Source organism: Ursus americanus, chromosome X (assembly GCF_024610735.1).
Source record: "Ursus americanus isolate L20-20 chromosome X, mUrsAme1.1.p, whole genome shotgun sequence".
NCBI lineage: Eukaryota > Metazoa > Chordata > Mammalia > Carnivora > Ursidae > Ursus > Ursus americanus.
In genome coordinates, this window is record NC_142164.1 from 12,183,905 (window position 1) to 12,198,755 (window position 14,851).

Below are 14,851 nucleotides of genomic sequence, written 5' to 3' on the forward strand. Positions count from 1 at the left end.
GGGGAGTTCAGGACCCATGCTGGGCGCCATGGAGCCTACTTTAAAAAATTTTTAAATATAAAAATTAATAAGTAAAAACAATGCTGTAATTGCCAGGGATGACATCAGTGAGGATTTACTGACAACCTGAGTAGCTTTGCATTATATCAGGGCCTATAATTTTCATTATCTATGATCTAAATAATTGATAGTAGATTAACCACATGCAAAAGAAGTATTGAAGGGGAATCTCATTTTGTGAGCAGCTTAAAGCGATTGGAGGAGGCACTATTTGAGGGTTATTTGTATTTTTATGCTTTGAAAAGCAGGTTGTTTAAATTATTTTAATTACTTTAAAAATGTGGGATTATGGCTGGTGTACTAAAAACTTGTAAGATCTTAGTTAAGAGCAGTCACTAATTCAGGGTGAAAGACTATAGCAGTTTTCATAGGCATGGGCTGCAAATTAGTGTTATCACCTGGGGAGCTTCCAGAAAAATTAAATATTAAATAAGACGGAGACATTGGTGTTATGTTTAAAGCCAATGTGTGGCCAGAATTAAGAACCACTGATCTATAACTAAGTGATACATTTTAAGTCTGCAAGCACCTGGAAAGGATGAGGACATGAGCTCTGTTTTAGATTCTGTGCCAGCTTTTATAGTGACAGTCTTATATTGAGGTCTCTATTTTCTCTCAGTTCTTATTGAGTAGTCTAGAGGCAATCAAGAAACAAATTATACTTTCAACAGCTTTTTATGTGTTACGACAAGCTAAGGCATGGGATTTTAAGATGGTACTAGTTGAATAATAGTGCCATTTCACTGATTTTTATTGAGACACTATGTTTTGGTATAAATTACTTACCTTTTTTCCCCCCTACAATACTGTTTATATTATGGAAGTATAAATCAAGGGCACAAAAGGGTGGCTTTTATCTTGAGGAAAAAAACTGAATTGCTTTCTCTGTTAACTCATATATTATATTTTTTAATATTTTCCCATACTTTTTTTTTTTAAGATTTTATTTATTTATTCAACAGAGATAGAGACAGCCAGCGAGAGAGGGAACACAAGCAGGGGGAGTGGGAGAGGAAGAAGCAGGCTCATAGCGGAGGAGCCTGATGTGGGGCTCGATCCAAGAACGCTGGGATCACGTCCTGAGCCGAAGGCAGACGCTTAACCGCTGTGCCACCCAGGCGCCCCTCCCATACTTTTTATTGTAGTGTATGACGTGTCATTAAAGTGGAATCCATGCCAGCATATTTCAGTTTTTTAAAAATGCCATTTCTAAGGACATTTGGTTGGGAAGCAGTTCAACACAGGATGGACTCTTAATAAATTAAAATTCATTATGAGATGGCAGGAATCATACATTCCCACTCCAGACAACATCGTGTGCCATCCAAAAGGGAATTTTTTTTTATGATTCCTACTTGGAGTTTCTCTGCCCTGGCTAAAGCACCTACATTATTCACAATCACGGGAACCTAAAACTACTGTTTTTAACACTCAACATTGGCAGCAAGTGGAAAATTACAGAGAAATTTATGCTTGAGTTCAGCACTGCCATTTTTATGCAAACAACAATGTTATAAGTTAGAGCAAATTCTACCAGAAATTGTAGGTTCTTCAGATTTTAGGGTGAAGCAGGCATGGAAAAGTCCTCTATTTCACCCCACTCCAGCCCCAGTCCCAGGCAGCTGCAAACCCAAATCTGCCTGGGCTGAGGAGGCTTTGTCCTTTTTTAAAAAATGCTCAGGAGTGGACATTACACAGCTCCTCTCAGGCCCCTATTTCATCATCTAACAATGATCACTGCCGGGAGCACCCTCCCCCACCCTCCCAAACCTACACAGCAATTTCAATCCATTTTCTCCAACTTAATAGAGATAGAGGTCACATAGGCCTTATTTGAAAGTGATCAGAGAGATAATGTATGGGGAAAGCTCTTAGTAAAACTAAATGCCATTCAAATGTAGGGAATTCATAAAAATATTATGTGCCTGAAAAACTGTGTTAAGCTTGTTCCTTCCTTTTGTTCTCTGGAATGCCATTACCTGCCAGAAAAGAAAGTTGAAGACAATTCAGAATTGGGGAACTACTGGTTCATTTCTCTTTTAAGCTTAATCAGTGGCCACTGTTAACCAAGGGGAACAATCTATATTAGCAGTGCAGGAAACATCCCGCTTCACTGACCCCACTACCTCTTCTCCTTTCTTCTTCCTCCTTTTCATTTGTAGAATGATCTAAGAACTGGCATAAAAGGTAACTCTTCCTTATTTACTCTATAGTGTCTTCTTGGTTGTGTGAAAAACTAAACAACCATACAAATATTAAAGGTTGTATATGTATATGCAGAATTGTCAAGTAATTTGACAATTTCCGTAATTCAAATCTGTACATTATAAGGTTCAGGTCTGTTGTAGAGACTACAGCAAAGACCATAATTTGCAACAGAAGGGGAGGGTAAGGGTGAAGCAGAATGAGCTTTACTTTAGCAAGGTGTATTCACTTTCTGTTTACAATTTGCAAAATGGAGATTATGGAAAATTTAGTGCTCTTACCAGTAAGCTATGTCAGACCTTGTATGTTACAGTTGCAAACAAAGAAGTTGGTCCCTGAATCAAAATGTATATAGCTGCCATTCTTTTCATTTTTTTATGACTTTATTAGAGGGAGAAAGAGAGTGCATGGGGGAGCAGTAGAGGGAGAGGGAGAAGCAGACTCCCCACTGAGCAGGGAGCCCAATGCGTGGCTTGATCTTACGACCCATGAGATCATCACCTGAGCCAAAGGCAGACACTTAACCGGCTGAGCCACCCAGGCGTCCCCTATAGCTGCCATTCTGATAAAGGTATTGTTTATTGGAACGATAACCAGGAACTGTTTGAAAATTTACCATGGAGTCTTAGCATGCGAAGGACCTTGTACAATCAGTTGTTCTAATAATGTCCTGTCTTTGTGTGAGTGGGTAAATAGCTAAGCTGTCTAGCACAGATACTTACTGACTTTTTCTACATTGCCATGGATAGAGATTCTGTTCACCCATGCCAGGGTTATCCCAATTACTTTTTGATTGATTCCCTACAGAGTTTGAAAGCAGTACCCCACTAAATAATTATTTAATAAGCTTTAATGAAAATGAAGAGTCAAGAGTTCTTATCTCTACCTTTGTTTGATTTTTACTTTTTAAACTGCAAAATCATTTTCCCTGTAATATCGATATAAGGTACAAAAATTTAGATTGAAATACATCCAAACAAACATTTGGAGAACTTTGCAATCTCTAAGTAGTCTTGCTTAAAATAATTACTTTGGGGGGGCGCCTGGGTAGCGCAGTCGTTAAAGCGTCTGCCTTCGGCTCAGGGCGTGATCCTGGCGTACCGGGATCGAGTCCCACATCAGGCTCCTCTGCTATGAGCCTGCTTCTTCCTCTCCCACTCCCCCTGCTTGTGTTCCCTCTCTCGCTGGCTGTCTCTCTCTGTCAAATAAATAAATAAAAAATCTTTAAAAAAAAATAATAATTACTTTGGGGTCAGGATTATTACATCTTTGGCTTTTTAAATAGATCATTGAAAGGAAGGAAAATCCTTGAGCCTACGTACTTTAAAACTTTCTGGGTTAGGGAATGATCTTTTTAAAAAATAATGGAAATATGTACGTAGATATTGGTTCCTATCTTTTTTTTTTTTTTTGACTTAAATATATGGTTGTCTCAAACATGATAATATAGTACCATCAAAGAAGACTATCCCAAGGGCGCCTGGGTGGCGCAGTGGCGGTTGGTTTAAAAGTCTGCCTTCTGCTCAGGTCTTGATCTCAGGGTCCTGGGATCAAGCCCCGCCTCAGGCTCCCTGCTCAGTGGGGAGTCTGCTTTTCCCTCTCCTTTGCCGCCGCCCTCCACCCACCCCCACTCGTGCACTCTCTCTCTCAAATAAAATCTTTTTTAAAAAGTGTGTTATCCTGAAGAGTAGAGGCATGGCAGCTCAGCCGGAGAGCAGTGGGTCTGAGAGAGGAGTGGTCACTGCTGGAGAGGATGGTGCTGGAGAGCTGGCCCGCATCGTGAAGGTGCAGCTTCCCGAATATCTAAAGCATCTCCCTGTCCCCGAGAGCATTACAGTTCATTTAGCCCACAGTTTCAGAATGGCTTCGGTTATTGCTTTTTTTGAGGGTACTTGCGCTACTTGGCTACCTTGCAATTTATCCATTCCTCTCAAAGAAAAAACGATAGCTTGATTAGTTTTTTAAAATTATTTATTCATTTATTTGCAAGAGAGAGCGCACGCGCGCACGCGCGAGAGCAAGCGTGGGGTTGGGCGGGGGGGGGCGGGGCAGAGGGGGAGGGAGAGAGAAACATAAGCAGACTTGAAACTGATTGGGAGCCCGTGGCAGGGTTCTATCGCATGACCCTGAGTTCATGATATGAGCCAAAACCAAGAGTCACCACCCCGGCGCCCCAAGCATGATTAATCTTAAAATACAAAAGGAAAATCCCAAAGTGGTGAATGAAATAAACGTTGAAGATTTGTGTCTTATTAAAGCAGCATATTATAGGTGTTGACGTTCCAAGACTTTCCTGCATGTGATGGTTCACATAATAAACACAGTGAATTGATAGGGGATGATGTGGGTCCACTGGTACTGAAGAAGAAAGAATAATAGTAATGAATTAGAATTGAATTCCGTTGTATGCTGTAAAATCGTGTAACAACATTTTTTTCATTCTTGGTGTACAGAATATCTTTCAGATGGTTGTCTTAATTATTGCTACTGGTTGAGTAAATTATTTCTGCCAATTTATTTTCTTGCTACACTACTGTTTATATTTGATGCTTTGTATATTTAGTCATTTATATAGAAATTAAATTGTATGGTTCTTTCATTCTTACTTCAAAGACTTAATGTATCTTCCTAAATAAACACTCTTGGTTTTAATTAACTGAGAAAAAAATCTGAGTTTTTGGCAATGGGTCCAAAGCTATTCCTTTGAATATCAATATTTTCAATAGAATCTATACTTAAAATTTTTCTCCCTACACTATTAAATGTATTATTTTTCAGACCTCTTCTGTTTTGATTATTTGAAGTGATTTTTCCTCTTTGACCTTCCACACTCTGTTCTTTTCCGATCAATAAGAAAAATATTGCTCTCAAGAATTACCTGAGTTTGCAAAGAGATAAAAGCTTTGCTTTGTAAAGATTGTGTCTAATGTGTGTGAATATCCCAATTTCAGAAAAGGCATGAACTGGATATAGAAAGTTCCAAAAGGGAACTGTTATTTACATTATAAAAGATTTGTTTACTTCATAAAAGGCTTGTTTATGTCTGTTTATGTGTGTGTTTTGTGTTTGTATCTGTCTGTATCTTGAACTTTGACTCAGTGACAGTAGGATGGGGTGGCAAGAATACTTACACTAAACTCATGAGCTGCTGCATTTGAAGGTCAATTAGAAATAAACTGAAGTATATCTGAATTCATGTTAAAATGATAAATAGTTCAGTGTTCAAAATTGTATAAATTTTTCTAAATTGTAAGCCAATAAAATATAAAATGCAAAAAATTTACAAAATAAATTTATTGGAGAATCTTTAAAAAAATGGAGTAAAACCTCAGTGAAGTAAAAGGGTAAGGTAAAATGGAGCTCAACCTTCGAACTTCTAGATTCTACAACTTCTAGAACCTACTTTTAAAAAATGTAAAAGTGGGGGCACCTGGGTGGCTCAGTTGGTTAAGCAACCGACTCTTGATTTTGGCTGGGGTTGTGGTCTCAGGGTTGTGAGATCAAGCCCTGCATCGGGCTTTATGCTGGCTATGGAGCCTGCTCTGGAATTCTCTCTCTCTCCTTCTTCCTCTGCCCCTCCCCATCTCCGTCTCTAAAAATAAATAAATAAATAAATAAATAAATAAATAAATAAATAAATAAGGGCATTAGAGATATATTGTGTGAAATGGGACTTTTTGACAGTAGGCTCTGAGAAATCACTAAGGATGTCTTTCCTGTAAAACCAAAGAATTTCAACTTCTCTTTGTAGAAATAGTTGATCATCATTAGAGACAGCCATTCTATTTTGCTATACTCACAAGTAATTATTTTCTGTTTGGAAGCAATTTGCATTCTGCTTTATGTTCTCTGGTAAGGAATTGACAAGATGGTCTTCAATAGTTGTCATATGATAAATTAAATATTCCCAATCTGACCTTTTGAGTGTGTTGCTGTGATGGTGATGGTTGAGATTTTGTGGAAGAAAGAAAAATGGCAGTAAAAATACTGGTTTTCTAGGATTAATTTTAATTTAAGTATTTTAAAATAGCAGGGTTGGCCTCAGAACAGTTGTCTCAAGCAACCCTCCCACTAATCTTCACTAAGTCAGCAACTAAGAGCCTAGTGGAGTTTGAGTAACCTAACAAGGTTTTCTTCCCCTCTCTGGTACTCTGTCTTGTCTTCTCTCTGTCTCTAGAGGATTGTCAGATGTGCTTAGGTGAGAATTCTGAGCTCAGTAGAAGCATGGACAAATGTGATAAGAAACTGACTTTTCCCCCCTTTCTCTTGGTCAGTGTGCTGGAGAAGAGAAAAGAGTTGGTACACGCACAGTGTTCGTTGGCAATCATCCAGTTTCAGAAACAGAAGCTTACATTGCACAAAGATTTTGTGATAATAGAATAGTCTCATCTAAGGTAAGTTGTTTTTTTAATTCAATAGATACATGTAGTGATTCAGATAATGGCACTTCTTTATGCTTCCAAGGAAGCTGGTGTGTTTATATATGCATACACAGATGTGTACCTATTCCGTATACAAACTGTGGTCATTATGCCACCAAAAGGCTGTTTTTCTTAAACAGTATCACTCTGTCTTGTCATAGCTGAAATATTAGTCACTTGCTTTCCCTTGTTATTCATAGTGCCTGTTGATGATACATATTACGTTAAGCCTTAAAGGGTGCTAAAACTAGGAATTATTTGCTTGCCCAAAGCTTCCTGAATTTCTCTTAAGTGGATGGACTAGGTTCTAAATAATTTACATTCTTTCGGAGGGTGCTATCCTAGAATGACATTTATAGCTGATGTTCCATAAGCAGTCTCTATAGTTTCTAGTACCCGGTCGTCCTCATTTTACTAATATCAGCTTGCTAATCTTTACCTTTGGCTGACCAGGTTAAGTACTAGGTGCTAGATGGCAGGTAATTGATAGATTGACAGATCTCGATAGACTTTCCTCACTTCCTCATGTAGCCTGGCAAGGCAGATGTAAAACGTTAGTGACAACTGGATCACTGCAAGTTTGCAAACACCTAAGACCTGAAACAAAATTATTCCCTTTCTTTAAAAATTTAACATTTGGTTTTCAAACATGTGTGATTTCTCTTGAGGTAGTGATATATAGTACAGATTATATTTAGGTAGGAGATTAACATGTAAAATATGGACAGAATGAGTGAAAACTGTTGCCTAATGAGCCCAGGTCTATTGGCCTATAGAACGCTTTGAGTGTCTTTGGGTAAAATGTCTATTTCCTGTTCACCTTGAACCTTATGGCAGAAAATTTGTCCTCAGCCAGAAGTTTTCATACCTGTGCCCAGGATAGTGAATGGTCCTTTGATTGAAAATTGTAACTCACCCTGTAGGATCCAAGACAACAGTAGTAGTCCTTTGACTCAGAATCATAGACTTACAGAACTGGAAGATCCTGGGAGATTATCGGTTCAACTTGCTGACTCTACAGATGGAGAAAGCAAGCCCAGAGAAATTAAGTTAGTGCCATGGTCACCAAGCAGAGTGAGCAATAAAGTCAGGAGCAGAACTGCTTTATCAGGTCTCGTGGTTCTGAATAAAAATCCCTTTTCACATCATTGTGCTATTGGGGCTCCTTTCTCTGTTTTCTCTTGCATTTTGCATCAAACAAAATCTAAAATACTTTCTAGGGAATTATTGTTTCCCATAGTGTTTTATGTGAAAGATGATAATGTCACACACTGATGGTAAAGTGACTTTCGTTGAACTAATGATAACCATTTTCTTGTAATATACTTTGCAATTTCACATTGTAAAAGAACTAGAAGACTCTGTTTAATTGTCAAATCTTTTCATATTTAATATAATATTTCTCATATTTTATCTAGCTTCAGCTTTGCCAGTAGGCAAAACAATCCATGAGGATATTTTTTTTAATAGTCAAGAGCTCATGGGGCAAATAAAGATTGTTTCTGAACAGATTTGCATATATATCTCTGTGTGTATCTTTTAGAAATCAGAATAAAGAAGTGCACATTTCTACACTGATAAACTAACACCTGTCTTTTCTCTGTAAATATTACATGTTTACAGTTTTTCTAGTTTACTGGCCATGTAGTTTACCAGTGATCCGCTTTTTCCTAAAAGCTCTAGAGCAGAAAAAGGAACTGACGGAATACTAACTTCAGAAAAAGAATGAAATCTTAATACAATGAATAATTAGAAGAGGAGAGCATATGTATAGCGTAGTGGTAAAGAGCTTCATCCTTGTAGACAGAAGACCTGGGTTTGAATTTAAAGTAAGGCATAGAACCCTTCTGTGTCTCAGTTTTCTTATCTGTAAAATGGAAATATTAACAGTACTTACCTCAGAGGATTGTGGTGAGGGTAAAATAATCCACAGTTTAAGCGCTGTGCTCGGCCTATAGTAACGACTCCGTAAATGGTAGGTGGTATTGTTAAATTACATTTCTGTGATTACTATTACTACGGTCCTGAGCAGTACATGTGTTTTGATTGTGTGGTGTGATCTCTCTTTAAAAGAGGCCTTTGGGTCCATTCTGGAGAGAACAATATTTTGATAATTGGAACTTTTCCTTCCTCACAGTGTCTTTTGGCTGTTTGTATTTTCACCAGAATCTTTTAATTGAAGAAATGTACAATTTATATAGCATATGTTAGCTGCCTTCCAACTTTGTAGCAAGTGTTGATTTCCTTTTTTAACCCTTTGATGAAAAAAATACCTTTCTCTTAATGGATGCTTTTTGTTTACCAATGCCATCCATAATGCCAGTATAACACTGGGAATAAATCTTATTAATGCAGGGAACACTGAAGATCAATACTGTGACCTACTTTAAATTTTACTTACTGATAAAATTAGTGTTCTTTTCTTCTTGGGGAACACAATACTTTTCATAAAAAACCTTGTTCTCTGCAGCCTTCCTACTTGAATACAATCAGCAGGAACCTTTGGGAATCACCCGAATTTTGTAGCTGGTACGACATTTGGAAATCCCCTTCTTTAGCCAAAGGAGCCCTGGCTGCTTGCTGCTAGGATCTGTAGTTTCCATCATATTGCCCCATTACACATTTTTTCCCTTAAAAAATTCTGAGCCTCAATCTTGAAGGTGCTACAGTGGGTTAAGAATCCGTGAGCTCCACCTAACACTTCGAAGGTATGCCCAAGGTTAAATTTAGAACTCCTATGTGAAAGACTGTCTTGAATTAAAGCTTCAAGCCTAAAATTACACTAGCATTCTACCTCATTTTAAAACTCAGATTGTCAGTAGAATTTATTGGATATCTCTTTGAATCTTTTCACACTCCCTGGATGGTGCCTTTTTAGCTGAAGTTACTAAATCCTAGTGTGGTGGTGACTCCCTTTACTCTTCCGAATTCACGGGAGAAAGAGTGGTACTTAAAAAAAGAGAAAGTTCTACTTCACATTGGTGTGGAGCAGTGGAGTAAATGGCCAACACTTAAGATCAAGATTTCTTGTGCCTTCTATGTACCAAACATTGTTCTAGGCAGCTGTGGTTAAGGGGGCTTACGATATGTTCCCTGACATCTTAATAGCTCATGACCTGATGCAGGAAAGAAGAGAGCATATAGCAATAGTTTCCTATAATGGTAATAGTCAGAGTTCCCCAAGGAAGCAGTTCATTTAATAAGTTAAAACAGTGGTAAACAAACCGTGGGGGCCTAGAAACAACAACAAAAATGTTCCCTTTTGATGTGTTAACACCCCACAGAGGACTCTAACAGTCCCTGATGTTTGTTTGTTTAATTAAAAACCCCTTAGTTAGGGAACAGAAGGTCAACAAGCCAGAAGCTCAGCTGTTAGCCTGTTGTGGGAGTTTAGCTTATTGTTTTAGAAAATTGATCCTAAGTAATTGGGACAGTCAAGTGCTGATCCTGGACTACATCAGCTTCAAAGGGACTGGATCAGTGGTTTTGATCCCTTTTGTTTTTGGTTACAAGCTGCCTTGGGAACCTGATAAAAAGTGTGGATTCTCTTCCCCCAATTGCTGCATATCCACACAATTCTGTATTTCATTTTTCATTGTTGTTTATTAAGGCCTTAAATTCCAGTTTAGTTAGCATGCAGTGCAATGTTAGTTTCGGGTGCGTGGTGTAGTGATTGAACGCTCCTGTACATTACCCGGTGCTCATCACGACAAGCGTGCTCCTTAATCCCCATCCCCTGTTTTACCCATCCCCCTGCCCCCCTCCCCCCTGGTAACCATCAGTTTGTTCTCTAGAGTTAACAGTCTGTTTCTTGGTTTGTCTCTCTTTTTTTTTTACCTTTGTTTTGTTTCTTAAAGTCCACATCCGTATGAAATCATGGTATTTGTCTTTCTCTGACTTATTTCACTTAGCATTATACTCTCTAGTTCCATCCATGTTGTTACAAGTGGCAAGATTTCATCCTTTTTATGGCTGAGTAGTATTCCATTGTGTATATATTACCACCTCTTCTTTATCCATTCATCTATCGATGGACACTTGGGCTGCTTCCATAATTTGGCTATTGTAAATAGTGCTGCTATAAACATAGGGGTGCATGTATCCCTTTGTATTAGTGTTTTGTATTTTGTGTGTAAATACCTAGTAGTGCAAGTACTGGATCATAGGGTAGTTCTATTTTTTATCTTTTTGAGGACCCTCCATACTGTTTTCCACAGTGGCTGCACCAGTTTGCATTCCCACCAACAGTGCAAGAGGAACGGTTCCTTTTTTCTCCACATCCTCACCAATACCCGTAGTTCCTTATGTTTTCTGTTTTAGCCATTGTGACAGGTGTGAGGTGATATCTCACTGTAATTTTGTACTTCATTTTGAATGAGCTTCCTTGAAGCGCTTCTATGAATCCGGGGGAAGAACCTTCTAGGTTGGCTGTTGGTTGTAATGCAGCTCCTTTACTGAATATGTTTGCCTCCATTTATCTTCATTTTCTTGGGATTCCCTGAATCTTGAGCCCATAAGCCTTTTAAAGAGAGGTTAGTAAATTCACGTATATTGTGTCATGCTCTGCAACTATGGCATTTCAGTCATCTTACCTAATTCAATGGATATTTTCTCACCATATTTGTGGTGGAGATCATCTAAGTATAAATTTAGATCTTTTAGGTTAAGAAACACTTCTTTCTTTCTGGTTTCTGGTCTTTATTAAGATATCTAGAAAATGCAACTTCTTATGGTGATTTTTAAATGACCTCATCCTTGAGCTTAAGATATTAGCGAGAAAGTCTTATGTGATTCAACAGTTGGCCCAGGAGTTTTCTTCTCCTGCCCATGTACTACTTAGCATCAAACCTTTAACCTATTACCAGTTACCAAAGCCCAGTATGGCATGTTGTTGATTAAAGTGAAAGCCTCTATGACCTAAGGTTATGTGTATACCTCGACTGTCATGGAGGTGGGGGTCAGAGTTATATTGGTGATGATGATCCAGACTCCAGTGGTTAGATGAGCCAGAGGGATTAATTTGTTCATTCATTCATCCAGCTAATTTATTGAGTGTCTACTTTGTGTCTGCTAGGTGTTGGAGGAAAAGTAATGAAAAGACAAATGAACAGCCTGTCCTTATGGAACTTACTGCCTATTGAGTGAGCAAGCAACTTTAATAAAAAATGCACACATCTGTAGTTATTCACTGTAATGAGTATTATCAAGGAAGTATAGGATGACCTGAGAACACCTAACAAGGAACCTAATTTAGATCAGGTCAGGGAAAGCAAAGACTGGGGACTAAATGGCCCAGTTGTGATACTCCAAATGAAAACTTTATTTCTTATATAGTATACCTCTAAGTGTATGCTTATTTGTATGTGTGAAGTCTGGGTTTTAACATGTTTTCAAAGTATTGTGATAATCTGGCCCATATGAGTTGTTATTAGAATTTTTCAAGTTTCCTTTCTAGTGATACTCTTTTTTCTTTCTCCCGTACAGTATACACTTTGGAATTTCCTCCCAAAGAATCTGTTTGAACAGTTTAGAAGAATTGCAAATTTTTATTTTCTCATCATTTTCCTTGTGCAGGTAAGAGCTCCATAAACAACCACTCCCCTTTTAGAAACATAATTACTCCAAACAGATTTTCAATCCATTTCTAACTTTAAAATGCCCTGTGTCTAAAAAGATGTTTTAGGGCTTGTTTTAATAAAACTTTTTAAAGTACTAATATTACAGTTTAAGATTTATATGATTTTATAAATTTCCAAAGTAGCATTTTTACTAGGAAACCTGTTGAGAATTTGTTACTTTGTTTAAAAACTTTCATGGATTTCATATCTTTGTTCATCCTAGAAGGACATATATTGTGTACCATTAAATACAATAGCATGTATTAAAATTGAAAATAGTTCAAATTAAATTTTACTTCATTAAACACCAGATTCAGCTTAATTGAAAAGTTATCACTTTTCTTCCTGATACCTGTTTTGCTCTCCCTCATTCATTTAAGTGTGAAAGCCTGGTGGACTTGATCTTCTCTCTGTTCCTGCTAATGTTTTGTGTTTTAAATCTTAGACATCTTAAATTGCTTCTTCCATCTTTAAGTCTATGAGTCATTATAAGTTGTCCCTCACCAAAATTACCCCCAGAAAATTTTATTACAGTAAGGGTGTTTTTTCCCTCGTTTCATTTTGTAAACGAAGCAGAAACATCCCAGTGAAATTGCTCCAATGCCTTGTTAATGTTAAGTGCTTCTGTTTATCCACTTTGAGGCTTTGAGTAAATGGCACTGTAATTTAATTTAGCCCTGCTACTTAAAACCAATCTGGGTTGTGATATGGGAAAGGGCTAATTTCAGTCTTAAATGATGGGGCATTTGAAAAGGAGCTACTCTAGATCCATGGTAAGATACCTTACAAAACACATAAAATAAACTGCATACAAAATTATGCTCAGAAGAGTCGTTCTTTGTCCCGTGAAACACCGTTCAGTTCGGTTCAGTGAATGTATACCAAGCACCTACTGTGTGCCTTGCAGTATTCCAGATAATAAAGATTCTAGCAGATACAATGAAGATCAAGATACGGCTTTTCTGTCCTTAAGGAATGTATGTTACAGTCATGTATCCATTTAATTTAATGCAGTACAAATCATAAAAGTAGCACGAGCATCATGCTCTGGAGATACAGTGGAAGTTAATATGTCTTTCTAACCGAGAGGAGCTTAAGAAGGCTTTAAAGAGTAGATGATATCTGAACTAAGCCTTGAAAGATTAGAGCAAGTTGACCTGGTGAAGAATGCCAGATGGGTGTCTCACGCTGTGCATGAAGGCCCACAGCCACGTAAAAGCCTGTGTCCCTAACTCGGGGGGTGTGGTAGAGCCCAGCCTGGGTGGGGATAGAGATGAAAGTGAGTAGTAGGGGCAGATTGAACTCCTGGTCCTCCGTCCCTCAGGTCTAGTCCTCTCTCGGTATTTGTTGTTTCAGTGAACGACGACAACATCTACCCAGCCGTGTTCACCGGACACTTAGAAGTCATCTTTAATCACCCCTGACAAGAAATTCCTTGCCATTCCTACCATTTTAACCCCTAACTATCCGTGGAAGTTATTTGCATGTCTGTTGCTGCCCCCCCTTGTCCAAGCCATCATCTTGTACGTGCATTATGGCAGTAGCCTCGTACGTGAACTCCCCACCTTCACGCTTACATTCTATTTTCCACAAATCGGGGAGAGTGATCTTCTCAAAATGCAGTTCTGTTCATGGGAGCTCTCCTTGCCTAAAAGCTTCAGCTCTTTCCCACCGTGGGATAAACAGTGAACTCTAGCCTAGAGGGCCCTGCTTGGGCTTTCCTCTGTCCCCCTCTCCAGCCCCATCTTACACCACACTCTGTCCTGCCTCTGGCTTCCTTTCTTTCTTTACATGTGCGCCCCCCCACCCACTGCCCTCCTACTGTAGAGACTTTGTATATGCTGTCCTGTGTGCTTGCCTGAAAGTCCATCTTTCATCTAGTTAACTCTGCTTTACTCTTTAGATTTCAGCGTTTCATTTGTTCGACTGTCTAGTTTTCCTGTAAGCTGTTAGCTTTACAAGGGCAGGGACTACTCTCTATCTTATCTAAAGCAACATCTCTAGAGCCTGGCCTCTGATAGCACAGGGGCTGAAAGAATGGTACTCAACAAAGAGATGGTAAATGATTGGTTCTATTTCATTGAAGGCGTGAATCCAAACTGGAATGAAAACTAAGCCTGAATTAGAACTGGTTCCTTACACTAACTGCTCTGTGGATTGCTTTTGTTTTAATGAAAGTTAACACTGGCCCTGCTACCAGGATATGTTTTGTCTGTACTTCTGCCTGAAATGGTGGCAGCATGTGAGTCCTTCATATAAGTGAATGGCTTATTTTCCTTTTATATTCAATTTCATTCTTTACCTAGGTCACAGTAGACACACCAACTAGCCCGGTTACCAGTGGACTTCCGCTTTTCTTTGTTATAACTGTTACAGCCATCAAGCAGGTAAATTTCTTATTTCCAATTATGCCTGCATTTCAGTCCCATCTGGTTTGAGTATCATTGCCCAAGTTCCTTTTTCATATTCATATAGAGTGAGCAGCATCCTTGATGGATTTAGTTTATATTTGATTTCCTATTGAAAACATATTAAAATGACCGTAAG

General features: G+C 38.4%; 1 protein-coding gene across 5 annotated transcripts in view; it reads left to right on the forward strand.

The window, feature by feature from the left end:
• Window positions 1–14,851, forward strand: part of ATP11C (ATPase phospholipid transporting 11C (ATP11C blood group)) — a 176,351-nt gene that overhangs the window by 76,086 nt on the left and 85,414 nt on the right. For all 5 annotated transcript variants that reach the window (XM_045805124.2, XM_087859692.1, XM_045805122.2 and 2 more), the window contains exons 2-4: window positions 6,540–6,659; window positions 12,171–12,260; window positions 14,611–14,691. In XM_045805124.2, the coding sequence (XP_045661080.1) occupies window positions 6,540–6,659; window positions 12,171–12,260; window positions 14,611–14,691 (291 nt within the window). The remainder of the gene's footprint in view (window positions 1–6,539; window positions 6,660–12,170; window positions 12,261–14,610; window positions 14,692–14,851) is intronic.